This window comes from Scophthalmus maximus, chromosome 10 (assembly GCF_022379125.1).
Source record: "Scophthalmus maximus strain ysfricsl-2021 chromosome 10, ASM2237912v1, whole genome shotgun sequence".
NCBI lineage: Eukaryota > Metazoa > Chordata > Actinopteri > Pleuronectiformes > Scophthalmidae > Scophthalmus > Scophthalmus maximus.
This window is the reverse complement of record NC_061524.1, coordinates 8,441,647-8,459,662: the sequence shown is the minus strand read 5'-3', so window position 1 is coordinate 8,459,662 and position 18,016 is coordinate 8,441,647. Positions and strand designations below refer to the sequence as shown.

Genomic DNA, 18,016 nt, shown 5'->3' with positions numbered 1-18,016 from the left:
GTTTTCATCACGCGTTTTACTTTTTACATCACATCCCCTCAATAAACTGCAATGGGTTTACGAATTGTGGGCATATATCTGCTGCAGAGGTCTTGAGCACAGCAGGGATTGGAAATGGCATCCGCTGTCAGCTCCCAAGGTTTCAAAGAATAACATACTGTCCTTGTTTCATCACTCATCAGTAAGAGGGGAGCAGAGAGAGGGTGGTTTCAGCCAAAGTCAGCTCAGATCTTCTGGTTTGTAGCTTTGAAAGAAGTCATTGATTAATTGACCGTAAATTAATAGCTGATTAGTCGCCGATGTCGTGCAAAAACGCAAGAGGTTCCCTGGTTCCAGCTGTTTAACTGCCCACATTTTCTGGTTTTCTTAGTCTTCTATGGAGGTGAGTTGTTTTGGACTCCATGGACAAAACAATCAATTTAATTGGAAGTTTTGTTGGGTATTTTTTAAACTATACCACTTCCGTTCTATTCTATTCTAGAACAAAAAGCTTCCGCCCAATTATAATGTACTTGTCCTTGAAAACTGTCTCTCCACAGGACGAGGACTGGAAGAGTATTGCTGTGTTTGTGTCAAGTGAAATCAATTTCAACAGAATTCAGTTTCTTAGTCTCCCACTCTGCTCTTCAAACCACTTGTACACTGTTAAGTGTGTCTGATAATTTCTGTGTTCAAATTGGTAACGTGACTAGAGAAGCACTCCGACTTGTGTTCTGCCCGGGGAAGTTTGTGAAGCTGCGTCTGTGCATTAAGGATTTCCGGTGCAGCGGATGCAGTTGCACTGGCCTGTGATTTAATGCAAGGAGCAATCCACATGGAAAAACTCATCGCCCAGCAAATTAAACCATTACCTCCGCAGTTGGAGTTAAATATGGAGAAATGGCTCATTTAACGTCCGATTACTCCTTAATACAGCCATCTAAACAACCACTCCTTCCCACAAGTCAATTCTGCTTCTTTGCAAGATAAGGGTGGTGGTTGCTTGTCAGGGTCACAGTGAAGTTTTATTAAAAAGACGCGTTCCAAGAGCGCAAAAGTCTTCATCTGTTGGGATTCATTATGAGACGACTCTCTAGTCTGAAGATACGTCTTCATTATCCAGCCCAGCACCCGGCAGATAACGCTGCCTCATTTGCTTACAGAGCCTCAGTTTTTCCCTGGACGATAACGCAGCCTCTCTTTTGCGCGGCCGTGGTAAAGACAAGCGAGCCATTTTCCATATGCGCGCAGGATTACAAAGGTTAATCGTCAATTTGAAGCTAATCTTTGTTAAATACCAAATAGGAGCGGGGTGTGTGCTCGAGACAGATGTAATCAGACAAGCCCCAAAACAATTCTCGATCTAAACGAAGTGAACGATGGTTAATCTTGTCTTTACAGCAGGGGTTGATGAACGAAGAAGGCGGCGGATTGCATCGCACTTATCGATTACACCAACGTTCCATTGTTTCACTTGTTTGCTAAGTTTAAGGTTGCCAATTCTACCACATGAACTGTGCCCCTTCTTTTTCAGCAGAATTAGGTTGAGAGAGTCCCCAACAAAATACACTTATGGTAAAGTCCCAGCCTTATTCCGCTTTGAGGAGTCCACAGGAGAACGAGTAGCTCATGTACTGTATATACCCTTGCGTCATTGTTGCCATGGAGTTGAGATAATTATGTAGTTTTAGAATTATGCAATCAAGGACAAGATCCGTCTCACCCAGTCTGGGGAAAAAGTGTAATTAATTTTCCCTTTTTTTCTCGGTTAATATGCAGGCGACTGGGAACACAGGATTCTCAAAGGATATAAAAGTTTGTCCTTGTAGTTCCCGCATTGTTCGTATCTGTCAAAGGTGGGACTTATTGATATTACAGCAAAATGTAATTTTAATGCTTAAATAAAATCAGGCAGTTATCTAAAGTAAAAATTAGGGAAACAGAAGAAAAATATTGGACTATAAAAAGGCAACATCTCATCTTTTTCAGGTTAATGGCCAAAGGGACAAAGAGCAGAGTAAACTCCACCGTATATGGACACCAGATTAATAACTTCTTGCTCACATCATATTATTAATGAGATGACCTGTTATGTTATCAATGCAAAATATATCAAATCACAAAAATAGACCCAAAATATATTTGATATAATATCATATAATTTACATTCCTCAAACACAGAGTAGAGAATAAAAAGACTATATGAAATTTAATTGACTAATTTTATAGGCAAAGTTTTGGCACAGAAAATTCCAATAATAAAATTTAAATGGAATAAAATATTCATGACAGATTTCCCGAGCCCTCCTCTAACATTTTGTCCTTCAGGGGAAGTGCTTTTAGAAAGTGCACAAAATAAAAGTTTTTATGTTCAGTTTTAGTTTTATGTTTGTCGAACTTTTTGACAAATAAGAAAAGCCGTGGACAAAGCATTGCATTTCCTATTAACCTAAGCCATTTAGTTCTCCTGGGCAAGAATTTACAATAATGGGAAATAGAATCAGCTCACCTTAATGGCTGAGGCAGTAATTCCTTTGACAAGGAAGACTCCTTTAATAAAGATAAGCCTCCAAGTAAATCAATAACCCTAACTAATTTCCAAAAGACCCCGACTTGTCTAGACAAACAGCACGTTCACACCTAACCAAACAATTCTCACAGGCCCATTTTTTAAAAAGCCCATTTCTGTGATCTCGCTGTGACAGCACAGGGCCGTCTTCTCATCTTTGCTTCCAAAAGGCAGACCGACGAGCAGATGCCCTTTCTCTGGCTCCTTTGGTTCCCCAATTAGGCCTCTGATGCCGGGGTCCACAAACTTCTCTAATTAAGAATTCGTCTTCAGAAAATCCCCCCATAAAGTGGCCCTCGCTGCAGAATGTGGGGCGATAAAAGCAGTTATTGGGCCTGCGACCTCCTTTGCCTCTTGTCTTCAATAAACACTTCAGTAGGTTTTACAGGGCCGGGGAAGTCAGAACGAGCAAAGAGCCAAAGGAGACCGGGGGGGGGGGGCTGCTGACAACAGTGAGAAGTCCTCATACTTAGTTGTTATGTAGTTCTGGCATAACTAGTCTCAGACTTGAAGTTGATTAGTCCTTGGCCTGCATGGGCTTCCTCTCAGCTTGCGGCATTGTGATTTTTAAAAGAAATACAAAGTGCTTGTGCTCTGTTTTGGGGGCGAAATGGGGGGGGGGGGGGATATTACATATTCATTAGCTCTACCAGGGCTCAAACGTTAGCTTGTGGGTTTACCATCACACCAGCAGAGACAAAGCTCGGCTCCGCTCAGAAGAGTCACCCTGCTGAAATGACATGTTTTATTCCTTCTATCTTCTTAACCTGATTCTGTCACATACCCCGAGCTGCACTTGCACGGGTATTGTCATTAAGTCGCAGACAGGTCTACTCGGCGATTTAAATGAGTTTGAATTCTCTACATGTACCTCACTTAACCGCTCTGTTTTCCTTTTCATGTGCATGATTTTTCGGGGGGGGGATTTTTTTTAAACCCGCACCTCATCTCCCGTTCGTGCATGCTCTAGTGATTTAAACTGATGGCAAATCCCCTCCTCGCTATGCAGGCTGAACACGAGAAGTGTATTGCCGGATTGCATTCGAACCCGCTGCGAGTGTTATGTTCGCCAGGAAGAACAAGAGGAGAAAGTATAAAGTAACAGAGAATGCCAATACTTGTGGTTAGCCTTCCTTGAAAATGTCATCAGTAAACAGAGCCACGCTGGAAACTCGGCTTAAAAACAGATGTGAAGCCCAGCTGGCAGGAAGGTTTTCATCTCCTGTCAGGCACAGTGGAAATTCGGCACTGAGGAAAAGGCCAACCGGCAGCAGTGCCGTAGGTAAGCACTGGTGTGGAGCAGTGCAAAGGCACACGCTGTAAACAATGCAACCAGGGAGCGTATGACAACCAAGTGGAACTATGAAGGTTTACGGCCCGTCCCCCGTCTCTGCCCGGTTGGGCCGCTGAAGAACTCCCCGTCGGAGAGACTCGGCTCCGGGAAATGGAGCTGGAGATTGCTATTATAGATAAACTCCTCCGTTACGATCTAGTTTACCCCGCGAGTAGGAAATTACAAGAACGTTGCTCAAAGTTGAGCACAGCGGCTTTCTGATTTCATTCCCGCCTCCAAGGTTTTAGTGTGCACACAGTCACAAACTGTACTCAGCAGAAGACGCTGAGCACAGTTTGTGTACGAGTGATGGCCCTTCTGAGAATTGATACATTTGAAGAGCCGAGACATGAATAATTAATTCATCGATTGACGATCCTTTTTTTTGTTTCTTGGTTTGTTTAATTAGGCAGAAAAAGACACTTTGCTTTTTCCCAGGCGCTCAAATGTGAAGAATTGCTGTTATTGTCTTACTCAGCACTGCACTGATTTAGCGATTGATATATTAGCAATCATCACCTTAATGATTTGTCACATTTATTAATAGTTGATTAATCATTTTAAGTCGTTTTTATTGGGGGAAAATGGTCAAAATTCTCAGATTTCAGCCTCTTTGGTTTGGAGCCAAAACCTTATCTTGAGCTTTTTTGGAAACTAGGAAGAACATTTTTCCTAATTCCCGTTACCGTGGAAGAAATCTCCTCGATTGGTCTAACTCACACTGCCGAAGCTTCATAGTTTCAGATAGAAGGTTGTGGATTTTGTCCCCCAATACATTTAAAAGCACATTAGTGAGGGATCTGATAATGCAAGGAAGAAGCTGTTCCAGTGCACATATGTGCACCTGACTGACATGTTGAGGAAACGTCTGCTATAGACACCATTCATTCACTCCTGCACTGACAAGGGACTGAGCCACCCCGACCCACACAGTCCATCCCCTCTGATTAGGTTACAATCGATGACCAGCATGTAAAGCGACAACTTGAATTACTTATGCAGATGAGGCAGCTCGATACTCTGAGAGTGAAAGTCCAAGGTCGCTCGCCGTGGCCAAATGACATTCCAGACGTGTGTGGATGTCTCTCCGTTTCTGATCTGCATATCCAACGGTTGCGCTCGACTCGATTTGTGATTCATGTATACCGCGCAGACAAATGGAGCTAATCCAGGCTGTGCACTAAAGTGACAATTAAGTCATGTACTCTGGAGGTCAGCTGACACCTGCTACCTGAGTTTCCCCCATGAGATCACATTTTTGCGATTGTCAGTAAGAGACCAGTAGCCTTGTAGTTTGCTGGTCGGTTCCTCTGCCCACTGTGTATTCACAGTGGCTCCTATAGTGTCTCTTTTTTATTTACTGTGTATTTGCAGGGGTATGCAGCAGGGAGCCCCATAACCAGTACGGACACATCTAACGGTATAATTCTTCGACCTCTGATGCGAGCGAAACACAGGACAACACCCTGTGGGACAACAGTTTTAAGTTGAGTGCGTTATTATCAGCTCGCTCACTGCAGCCCGGTGTTGATTCTCTTCTTGTGCTTGGCAGCCAGCGGCACATCGCGGAGGGTCCAAATACTAAACCTCGAGTTCTGCAGTGCTGAATACATATTTGCGATGGCAGGAAAACACTGGCAGATCTGTGTTGCGCGCCGTCCAATAAGATGTTGTCGTGCCAGAGAGAGAAAGGTTTTCCAAGTTGTGTGGCGCTGCACACACCAGCTGTAGTTTGGGGAAAATAAGCACAAGCTATTTCAATCGATCTCTTCAAAGAAAATACCATGCCCCCAGTGCACATGTACCTTTAGTTAGAATGAATTACATGCTTTGCCCCGGTGTACAGCTTGCACGGTACGTCAAGACTTGGCTAAGGTGGGATTGCTCCTGTGTTACTTAATGCTGGTTATGAGCCGTAAGATTGATGGCGTTTAATAAACAAGCGCAAAAGATCATAAAATTCTGTAAACATTGTGCATCTCTCCGCAGTATGCTCAGAGCTCTGATATCTTTGTCAGCACCCAACAGGCCTTCCCATATTTTTTTTCTCATTAAACTATTCATCAGATTGGCCTCATCAAAGATTAAGAATATCCTCACAGTTCATTACAAGATGCCCTGCTTTTTATTTGATGAAGTAATTCATCCATAATGCATGTGTATATTGCAGTTTGCAGGATGCCTGCGAGACGGGAGAACGGCATCGGCTTTCCAAAGGCTTAGACCCGCGAAGAGAGAATAAAGTTGGTGCGTTTGTTTTTGATTAAGTCGACATTCCGGAGAGTTCCCTCTGCGATGAACTGTGCAGCAATTACTTTACACGGAGAAGATCAAACTCATTGTGAGAACGAGGAAAGTTTTGACGGGAAAAGCGCGATAAGAATTACATTAACATTAAATTGGCTCAGCAGAATTAGCTTTATCTTAGTGTTGGTGGTGAGGAGGGCGTTATGGGGTATAAGGGGGCGGGGGCGTTGTCTTGACACTGTGGAAAGCATAGGTGCTTTATCAGAAGTGGCAGGCTGAATGAGGATCATCAGGCCACGCTCTGATTGAATTCCTTCTCATATAGTCTGTTGTTGTTTCTGACCGACTGCGGGACACGTCCCAGAGTGAGTCAGCCTGCCCGGGATTGGTCGGCTCCGCTCATTCAAGGGTGATGAGCAAGTCGGCCTATTTTATCTGCGCAAAATGCCTCCTGGGAATCCAGACAATGTCAGTTGATGCTTAAATCTCGGAGCATTAACAAATGTCAACTGGACAAACTGGAGGAAGCCCGGGCCAGGGCGAGCGTAGGTGACGCTGTATTAGTTGAACTATGCGTGTGTTAAGGCTGGGAAAGTGGAGGGGTGTTGTCATGGTGAAGTGACAGTTTGTGGCTCTGCGCGGCACTGTTTGACCCCTGCAATCTCTGCCACAGCCGGGAAAACCAATGATGGTTCTTTTATCTCAAAAGTATAGTAATATTATGTGTGATGTTGTTTGTTGAGACGGATCCATGTGCAAATGTTGGCAGATTTGGCATGAACATATATTTGTTTAGGAGGCACAGGCCTTCATTAAGTTGGATGGCTCATGTTCCTCGTCAGCACAGATGGCAGTGGGCAGAAGGAAGTCACTCCATTGCACACTGAACCACTCTGCAGTAAAAAGTAAATAAATGAAAAGAGATGAAAAAGGGGACGCTATACTGTGAAGGTTTAACTCAATGTATAGGGGATCAGAGTTAAAACACTGCAATTAGTCCCTGGGGCAGGATGTGTCTGGATGTACCAGCAAATGACAGATTACACCCTCTTCATGTCCGTAATGAATGCCTGTGCTGACATGTGGGTGTGGATTAGGTCATTGTCTTACTCGTGCGCTCCCGAAATAGCTAGAATATTGCTTACCCTCAGAGCTGTAGTGTAATTTCTTCTCAAAACAAGGAAATCTTGTATTTCCATCCCCAGTGTCGTCGTGTGAAGTGCTGCTTAGCTGTCAGACAGAACCGTCTGTATCAATATTAGATAACACCTGTCCTAATAATGGCATTGATCTTTTCTCAGACAGTCTCCGAGTCAAGGTTGAAGTCTGTTCATGGTTTTTCCATCATCCATCTAATGCATAACATATCCTGTCAGACCGATCAGTGTTTTTCCTGCGATAGAATAGATAAAATATTATTATTACACATTTTACTAATGAAGACCAAGCAATTTGGGTATAACACTGGGATGAAATGTGGGATGAAATGGGGAACAACAGTGGACCAGGGCATGTTACAGTTGCTTTTTTTAGACATGAAAATTGCGTCCGGACATTCTTCCGTTTGCCATTCACATATGATGAGATTCCCTGACCGTTCACAGCGGTGGAAAAATCTCATGTCGATAATTCAACCATGGAAAGCAGTGTTTCTGTCATCAACACAGAAACGTGCTTGCTGGGAATTTTCCGGAGATTTTCCTGATGTATTCACACATGGGCTCACTTGGCTATTTCTCCAGAAATTTTCCAAGGGGTTTGGCAGGAAAAGTATGTCCGGAGCAATATTAATATTCCTGTGTGGGGCCACCTGTAGTGGTGGGAGCTGAGATAAACGAAGGAAAGGGGAGTTGACCACACCCATATGGGTATGAAAGGTAAAGGTAAAAAAGACTGAAGAACAATGCAAACATGAACCATGTAAGATGTCGTCATTGGAACCACTGGAGATGCCTGTATCATTTCAGTGACATCAAAAAACAAACCATTGGGATTTTGAAGAGTTATTAGTTTGACCGACTTGAACTGCTTATTATCCACCAGGTGGCCCCAGAGGAGAGTATCACAGTTGCATTACAGTGACGCTCACTTGTCAGTTTATTAGGTACACCTACCTAAAACAAAAGTCCTGCCATATGTCCTACCTCCGTTACTATTGTTATTATTAAGAGAAGATTTGATTCAACTGTATGAAACTCAGAATAACTGTATGTTTGTGATGCTGGTTGTCACCTTGTAGGTGACGCTAACCATCGATGTGGCATCACAACTCTGAGCCTTTATCATGGTCTAGGGGGCTTCCGGCCATTTACCATTTACCATTCTGGGCAGCTGGAGGGCAAATGCCTTGTTTTTGGGGACTCCTCAGGCAAAGGCACCTCTGCTGTATTCCTCTGGAGAAGGGAAAGCATTACTCATTCCCCAATCACATTTCCCTCACCAGCGCGGAGATCAAAAGTGGCAACTCTCTGGTCTCAAGTCACCATAGTTTCCAACCTATACACTCACCAGTAAGTGGCCGCAACACACCAGCAATGTAAACGAATGGCGACCACTTGCTCATTAGTTCCTAACACCGTGGTCAAGTCAGCTGTGTGAGTGGATTGAAATGCCCAGCAGGGTTCAAGGTGCCCCTTTAACATCTCTTGCATGCTGATGATGAGTGTATTTTTAGGGTTTTGGAAGCTGAACACATAGATTGGGAATTAAGGATTTTTCTGGTCTTGTTTTGCCTCAGAAATTGATATGAAGGGTATTTTAGAACTGGATTGTCTTATGAGAAATAGAGCGCTGGAGAGGGTCATGAGGCATGTCACTGTGTCACAGGAAAAGGTAAAGGAGGGAAGAAGAAATGATACATCTCCATCCTCGGCGAGACCCTAAGTCCTTTAGTTGTTCTCGTAGGAATTAATAAGTTGAACCAGTAATCCAACTGTGAGCCGAAATGCATTCATAATTTAAAACACGTCCTGCACGTGGGAGTACAGTACAGTTGGATGTGCGTGGGTGGGAAATATATTGTACTGGCTTTTGAGGGCCTGTTGGAGAGAATAGCTGAGGAAAGGGAGTAAGAGTAAAGGGGGAAATTACTGAAGAAAATACAATGAAAGTGAACTTCGTTTTTTGGGGGAACGGTCGGTGTATTTTACAAGAGATCGCCTGACAATGCCTAGGGCCAGTGAATCGGAGATACAGGGGAACGGGGTGGACGGCAACCAGGAGTTAAGATGGTTTGTCTCTGCTTCATACTTTTTTTTTCTTTGGATATGCTGACAACAAAACAACCTCTGTAGTGGCTGCATGGGTGTGACTTCAGAAAGAAAAGAAAAAAACCAATAGAAACACTTGAAGTCAATCCATTGTATAGCACAACAGCCACCCTTTGTAATCAAGCTTTATTGCATTAATAATTATTTTGTACTAATATCTCTAATGAGTACCTATTAAAAAACAAAGCTGCCCTGTACAATACCTGCCACCGTTAATGGCAGGGGGCCCTGCTGAATGTGAATGAGGGTTTATTCTGTAGGTGTATAGAGGCGGCTGTTTGGGTTAATTAGTGGGAACCTGGTTTCCCGTGGCGCTGAGAACCTGTGGAGCTCTCCTCTTTTAGCCGGGTGGGATATAATGAATAGTGCATATCTGTGGGCTGTGCTGTCTGCTCAGGCAGTTGGCAGCACTTCTCCTCGGGTGCCAGGCGAGTTTTTAGGCCCTAATGGGTCGGCAAGTGCAGCACTCGTGTGTGGAGGCTCTGTATCACGAGTTCAAGTGGAAATTGCAGTAAAGGTCTGATTTTGTTATCAGTTGTGTCTTTGGCGGTACTGAGTTGGGTTTCTATAATTATTCAGAATTAGGGTCAAAGAGGGCCTGGGGTATATATCACAGCGTGCAAGGCAGAGAGACCTTCTTGAACATATCCGTGGCCATTTCCAGAGTTGCTACAAATAAATCTAATTCAGTCAGAGTGCACTAAGGCTGTAATTCATTTCTCCTTCATTTAATTGATGACAAGGTCAAGACGCCTTTTCTGTCTGTCCCAAAGTGTTCCTCTCTCATTCCCAATCTGTCTGAATTTGAAATGCTAAATATAAAAAATTACCAAAGTCTAACCAGTAAAGTCATTTTAAAAGAGAGGAAGGCAATTAACTGTAATTCGGGAGTTGTTAATTATTCCCATAATGGATTGACCAATATAACCATTTTCTCCAGATAGTGATATCTCAATCTATTATAATATTTGCTGGTATTAAATACTAGTGCTCTCCCTTCCCGAAATGAAACATCTGCATACCTCCCTTTTCCAGTCTAACATGAGGCCAGGCACTAAAGACTGATCGAATGCAACTGTTTGTACAAACACAGAATTCTATAAAGACAAAGAAAACTGAATCAGTCACATCAGAACCGATAACTGATTCCTCAAAAATTTTAATATTGGTGCCAGTACTGATTCAGAGTCTCATATTGGTGTATCCCTTGTTAATAGACTGATTTATATTATTGTATAGTGAAATAATATAATCAACAGAACAGGGGAATGCTCTATAACTGCAATCAGAGCAAGGACAACAGAAAATCATGACTCGTTGTATTTCCAGTTCCACTTGCATTTTGCCACAGTGAATTTCCTTCATGCCAGTTTTTTCTCTGACTGCACTTTCATGCTCCTGTGGAGGATTAAGATTGTGCCCCCCCGCAGGGCCTGGAGTAAATGTACAGAAGCAAAACATGCAAACTCCTTAAGCAGGAGGATCTCTTGCAGTGAGTGCAGCACTGAGCCACTCACCGATGGTATCTACTTCTCCCGGGTCTCACTGTGGCCTGCGAACCCTGTGTTTTTTAACCTTCCATTGGCCCCACCGTGTTGAGTGGAAATGGTCTTGTCCAAGGTGTTCGGCCAGATAGAGATGGTGCCATGTGCCGAACGAAAACCTGGAAGGATATGTATCAGGCTCTGAATAAAGCAATGAGGCCCAGCGGAATGTGAAACAATGGCTCCTTCCAGGTGGTGGTGTGCTGTGAGAGGAGTTGGGCGGGGGGGGGGAATCGGATGCGACAGAAAGCTTGTCTGGCTGCCTGGCTGTTAGCATTGGACTTGGCATCTCTCTACCAGGGACATGCTGACAGGCAGGCGCACCTGTCACAGCACATAAGTGCCTCCTCGCACAACCCTGAGCCCCGTGAGGCAGGTCGACTCTGCTCTGGCTCACAGGCCCGGTCCCACACTCAAGCCACGGATCGTAGTGGGAAACAGGGGCATGTGTCACAGCCTTTACATGGCTGAGAGACTCTTAAGGTGAGAGAAAGGCCACAGGTGACACTGTACAACACTGCACAGTAGTAATCATAGTGTTTATTAAAGAGACAACTTATGTAATTAAATTGTGCTTCAGGTATAGTGTTTCTAAAAGCAGAGACATAATTAATACTAAAAGTCTGACACTTAAAAAAAAGACACAAGTACACGGATTTCGGCAAAGTTATTTTTATGCATGCCTCAAATCGATGATCCTTTTCGAGCATGATTTAGTGACAGTTTGTAAACAAAGACTCATAAAGTGACTCATTACATTCATATCAGTTTATAATGAGTGTGTCTCACAAACTATATCTTATGATTTTATCTAATGTCTTATTTGATTTTTTTTTTTGTTTTGGGGGGGGGGCTGCTTTACTGTACATTTCTCGTGCGGTAAATGTGATTCTACAGAAGGTGGTGCAAGAAGTTACCATCTCACCGGTAGGGAGAATCTCGAAATGCTAAAATCACATTACATTATGTGTTGAAGTGTGATCCATAGCTGGAGACCAGTTTTGAAAATGTATTCAAGTAGCACAGTAGCATATAAATATTGTTGGACACTGAAGTAGTGTATGCTTCTGTGTGTGTGTGTGTGTGTGTGTATGTGTGTGTGGCAGCTTGTTCCCAGGCAAGGAATAACCTCATTTGTTTAGGTTACCTAAGAGTGACCTTTCCTGTTGAAGCTGGATGTTTGCATAGCCCAGCCTGGTTGTTGTGACTATAGCAGCTCTCTCGAGCTTGTTTTCCTCTTAAAAAGAATTTGAATCCTTTTTTTTTTTTTCTTTCATTAATTCCATGACATTTAAGAAAAAAGTTCTTCAATTTCCTCTCATGTCTGCCTTCTTTCAGAGCACAGGGACATTCTTTCTTCTTGGCTAAGTGAAGTTAACCATTTAACAAGTGCCCATTGGAGGCAAGAAAAACAAGGCACACAAAAGATGAGACAGGTTTTACATTTTCTCATGGTTTTGAAGGGCACTTCAGCAATATTATTAATCAAATTCAAAGCCGTAAATCCTTCTCCTTGTGTTTGGTGGATTTCATATTGATTGTTCCTGGCACATATAGGAAATCAAAGTCACATTGGAGTGGGAACTCATCTGATTTCCTGCAGTAAAGTTGTCTTTGTTAGTCTCAAAACGCCTCGATTTCTCCGGGTGCGTGTGTTGAATGTATTGATTCTGGTGTGGATTTTGACCTGGTAAAGGAAGACAAAACACTCTGGCCTTGTACTCCTGGCCCTCAGCCACACTGGCATATCTCAGACACATTTTCTAATGAGCTGTGTGGCTAAATGTTTTTCAGCTGGAGAAATTACAGTATCAATTGGAAGTGACTTTATAGAGTGAGGGGAGAAAGCAGATGGGAGGAGGGAAGATGAAAAGATACTGAAAGAAAGAGATTATCCTTTTGAGATGATACACTTCCATGACACTTACAGTGACATAGATTGTATTTATGGCTGGGTTGCTTTTCAGGGGAATGAGAGAAGTTCAATTTCAGCATAATACAGACATTCAGTCTGCTTCATATGCCCGGAATCTCAAAGCCTTTTCTTCTTTTTTGTCTTTGTTCTCCCCTACAGATGTGCTGTGGACTGCCGATGATTTCTCCTCCTCCTCAAATTCTATGGCAGACAAAGACTACACTTCCCACTGCTCTTTTTACCCCTGAGCTCACAAAGGCCCATCTGTTCCACACCTGAGCCAATTTCTACTTTTCTTGCTCCGGTCTCTGCCAATCTTCATTCACAAGTCCATCTCCATGGCTCGTTTACTGGTATCAGCCTTTCTTCTGGTTCTCCAGACATATGCCGCTCCACATGACCTTGTCCAGCCAGGATTTGGCATAACACTGGACCCAATGGACCTTGACTCTGGACTACCAGGGAATGTCAGTGGAGATATGCCCTCATCTCCACCACCCGGAACAAGTAAAAGAGCCCCACATAGTATCATTATTGGGGTACGCAAAGGGGGCACAAGAGCACTTTTGGAGATGCTAGATATACACCCTGAGGTTGCTGCTGCTGCCACCGAGGTGCACTTCTTTGACTGGGATGAGAATTATGCCAAGGGCTTTGAGTGGTACCGTGAGTTGATGCCCTACTCGTATCCACACCAGATCACAGTGGAGAAAACTCCCGGCTACTTCACATCAGCCCTTGCACCAGAACGCATCTGCGCCATGAATTCCTCCATAAAGCTGCTGTTGATCTTGCGAGACCCGGCCGAGCGGGTTATCTCTGACTACACACAGGTGTTCTTCAACCGGCTGGAGAACCACAAGCCGGTGCAAGCCATTGAGAACCTGCTAGTGCGCAATGGAGCCCTTAATATCCGATACAAGGCCATTCAGAGGAGCCTCTATGACATCCACATGCGTAACTGGCTGCGTCACTTTCCCCTGGAACAAATACACATCGTAGATGGGGATGCGCTGATCCGTGATCCCCTGCCAGAGCTTCAGAAGGTGGAGCTCTTCCTTAATTTGCCACCGAGGATAGTGTCCTCCAACTTCTACTTCAACCAGACCAAGGGGTTTTACTGTATCCGAAGTGATGGTCGAGAACGATGTCTGCACGAGTCTAAGGGACGCCCTCACCCAGTCGTCAATGGCACCGTCCTCCAACAGCTCCGCTCCTACCTACAGGAACACAACCGAACCTTCTTCAGGCTGGTGAAGCGCACCTTTGACTGGCAATAAGAAACCCAGATCACAAATCAGACTCCAAGGAGCCACTACCTTGTATGTGAGAAGGACAAATAAGGGGCATAAAGCACTTTACAGAACTGACATTTAACAACCCCTTTGAATAGCCTCTTTGCAACTACTGTGGTGATCTCTGGTTTCCACAGACTTATATTTACACGATAAGGCCAAAAAATATGAAAGACAGGGTAACGCTTTAGATTACAGCCCACAACATATACTGTAATTAGTCCAGAGTCAAGGTGTAACCTTTGTACTAACAGTGTACCAGTAGAGTATGTACCAATACATGTACAGTAAGTACTGATGATCAAGATATGAAGTTATGGAATTGGGAGGCACCAATTCTGGAGTTACAAAGAACTTAAACTGTGCATGTATTGGTATGTACTATACTGGTACTCTGTTAGTACAAAGGATTACACAGTAATGTAAGAGTAGCTATGTCATATGTTGCAGGCTGTAAAATAAGGCATTACAGAATACTGTTCAGTGGAGGTGTAAAATTTAATGGAAAAATATCCAAGCTTAAAACGTCTTTCTCTCTGTGCTGGAAGCGTTTATGTGCTCAGCGAAAAACATGTTTATGAAACTGACAGCCTTTTTTTTCTTTTCTCTCTCCTCTCTCTTGTTTGATATTCTTGTTCTTGATAATAAATTGTTCTGCTTTCAAATGTAACAGGAAAGTGGCATGTTTCTATCTCTCTCCATTTCCTTCTGGCCACCAAAAGCCCCCGGGACTTCTAACCTGTATTATTTAGGGAGTATACCAAGGTAGGCAGAGGCATTAGAATAAGCCTTTGATTTGCTGTGGTGAAAGTTAGACATTAATGCAAGGAAATGGGTACCCTGGAGCAGCGCTTTAGTAGTACAGGAATCACTAATGGCTTTGGACATTGAAGGTAGCCTGTGCCTGCAGCTAAATCAGTCAAATCTCTACAGTCAGCAAGCACAAATCCACAGAGCTTCTGTTGGATTTTTCTGCGGCTCTGTTTAACAATTTGCTCAGCTGTTAAATGTAGTCATTAAATTATATACCTAACAGTGGTGTAAATCATTTACGAATGATACTGTATTTGTCTAGATGTTGTTTTCTTTCTCCCCAAAAAATATCTCTTTTCTGAATCATACTTAACAAGCAGTTTTCCCAGAAACATCATGTTGTCCTTTTCACAACAGATAGGCAGGTCATGTTTCTTTCATTGATCTGGCTTTAAACAGCAGCCAAAGCTACATCTCCGATGGGAACTGATATTCATGTGATCTCTCCTCTCTGTCTGCTGGAATAAGCACTATAACTCTCCTGAGGCAAGTAGTCGTTGATGCTACATTGGATCTATATCCAGAACAAAACATGGGAGGAGGTTATATACCGTAGCTGTGAGCTATACAGAAATATGCTGAATATTTATGTGAATAGTGCAGTTCGCGGATGATCTGGGATTTCAAATTATAATTGGTCTGGGAAATTATGCGGGATTTTCATGTGTGGTACACAAGTTCTGTTTAAAGACAAAGTCAGCGCTGAAGAAAATCACCCATAGGCCTTTTTCACGGCAGACATGTCACAGTGGGAAGTGAAGAGGTGTAAATAATAAAATGACTGATGGTTGAATTCCATTTATCTGCGTCGGTTTCAGGTTCCTGATATTTCTTCAAGCTGGCTCACTGTCACACTGTCATGTCTTACTTGGACACTTGAAGTGAAAAGAGCCATTGTTAATGTTATCAGTAACACCCGTCCTTTTCCTACTATGACATGTCATGATGTCTGCTGTGGAAATATTGGTCAGGGACTTTTCTCCCCTCTGTTCACCAGGGGGCACTTGGACCCCAGAGTAACTTATGAGGTAACGGTGAGAGGAAAATGTGTCTAGACATGCTCTTTCCAGGAGCCCCTCTGTCGGAGCACACACAGGTGACGGGCCTGTGACAGTTACCTCGTGACCCTGGCCTGTCTCCTCTGGTACGTATCACCCAGCCGCTCATCTGGAAGAGAACGAACTGTCCCAGGGCACAGCCTCGTTCCACCACAACACACACGCACACACACGCACGCACGCACACACGCACGCACGCACAAACACACGCACACACACACACAAGCACACACATTACCGATCATTCCCAAGGTGATACACTGGTGAAGCAGTGTTTCCATTAAGCAGATGGGCAGGAAGGACAAAAGGGCATGTCTTGCTTACAATATGAGAGTAAACACTGAACAAATTCCCATGTCTGTCCTTTACCTTTTTTGAGGCAAAGTTGACCGGCCGGCCATGCTCTCCGTTTGCAGGAACACTGGGAGCAGCATAGTGCGTCTGTGGCTGTGTAATCTTGGACAGAGGAGCTGCAGTCGAGCACTAGTTTGTTGAAGGATAAGAACATTTTTTATCACAAAATCCCCTGAAGTTCAAATCATTGCAACAGACGCAGCAAAAGGACGTTTTATATTCTGTCGACATGAGCTTTTCTACATTACGTCAGCTGTGCCTGTGACAGGATTTCTTTCTTCTTTTTTTTGTAGGATTATCCAGTGTTAGTTTTAGTTTGTTCATGAGATTTGTTAATGACAATAAATGGATAAAATGATACCGTCATGCCATGTGTCTGTTTTTATGAAAATTCACTATGGGAATTCTGACTTTTATTGTGCTGTCCTTGATCAAGAGTCTACACAAATTATGCTATGCCAGCTTTTTGAGCCCGTATTTATAGTACAGTGGTGCTAAAGGGAAATGCTATTGTGAAAATGTCAGCATGCTGACATTTTCACAATGACAATGCTAACAGCAAGTATAGTATTTAACATGTGTTCATATAGTTTATCCTAGCATACTAATTAGCTGATTATCCACTAATGATGATAATATTTATATTCATTTTCTGCAGATAGATCCCCCAGATCCTACACACTGCACCTTTAATGGACTCTTTTAGTGCTTATGTGTGCACGCATGTACAGAAAAAGCACATGCTGCTGTTGAGTCTACTACAATTTAAGGTAAGTAATTTTAAAACCCTTGTCACTAACAAGTTGCTTGAACTAATGGCTGCCGTTATTGAGTGAGTCACTCATCACTGCGTGTCTTTAATAACTTCCAACGTTGGGCGTAATTAAAGGTTTGAGGGGTGGTCTGGGGCAATGTGCAGTAGATGTTTTGGCTGGTCTTGTCATCGCCAGCCGCCTCTAATGATCTGTCTGGGATTGTGATTGATGAAGCACTTAGCATCGAATCAAAGCCCAAGGAACGCTGGCTGCTTGCTAAGCTGTTTGCAAACTAACAGCCACTGTATTTGCGTGGAACAAGTCTATTACAGCCGTGTCCTTGATTCAAATTAATGACCTCTGTGTCAACATCAGGGGCCGAACCTCAGCCACGCCGACAGGGCTCACCAGGCATGCTGTAAACAGCATGGGTCAGTGAATTGTGTTGCATTCAATAAGACGCAGGCGGCAGCCTTCTTCCCCCTTTTTGAATTTATGAAGATCGCAACATCTGCAGCGTCTCTACAAGTGATTAATTACCCACTGAATGGTTTATTGTTTTAATGGTGATACAGTCCTTTTATAGGACTTCAAAGAGAACCCCATCGCCCACTGAACGAGTACCCATGTCTTTATTTCTCTTTTAAATACGCAGTCATTCCACATAGCCGTGCACACAGTTGTGAGCAATTTGGAGGATACCTCTGAGCTCTCATTACTAGGAAGCTATTTCTAAAATGTTGGAGGATAAAAAAGTAAAAAATGTATTCGGTTCTTCCAGCGCCGACATCAGCCAAAAGCAATGCAGTGTTTTTTTAGGTCTATGTTGGCGGCTCAAACGCAATAAGCCTGTGGGAAGTGATGCCTACTATACACGCTAACAAT

At 43.4% G+C, this 18,016-nt stretch overlaps 1 protein-coding gene across 2 annotated transcripts in view; it reads left to right on the top strand.

Annotated features, from left to right (window-relative positions):
- The window catches only part of LOC118284052 (heparan sulfate glucosamine 3-O-sulfotransferase 1-like), a 51,843-nt gene extending 35,101 nt beyond the window's left edge, over positions 1-16,742 (top strand). For both annotated transcript variants that reach the window (XM_035606649.2, XM_035606648.2), the window contains one exon: positions 13,016-16,742. In XM_035606649.2, the coding sequence (XP_035462542.1) occupies positions 13,195-14,136 (942 nt within the window). In that variant the 5' untranslated portion in view covers positions 13,016-13,194 and the 3' untranslated portion in view covers positions 14,137-16,742. The remainder of the gene's footprint in view (positions 1-13,015) is intronic.
- Positions 16,743-18,016: the final 1,274 nt, after the last annotated feature.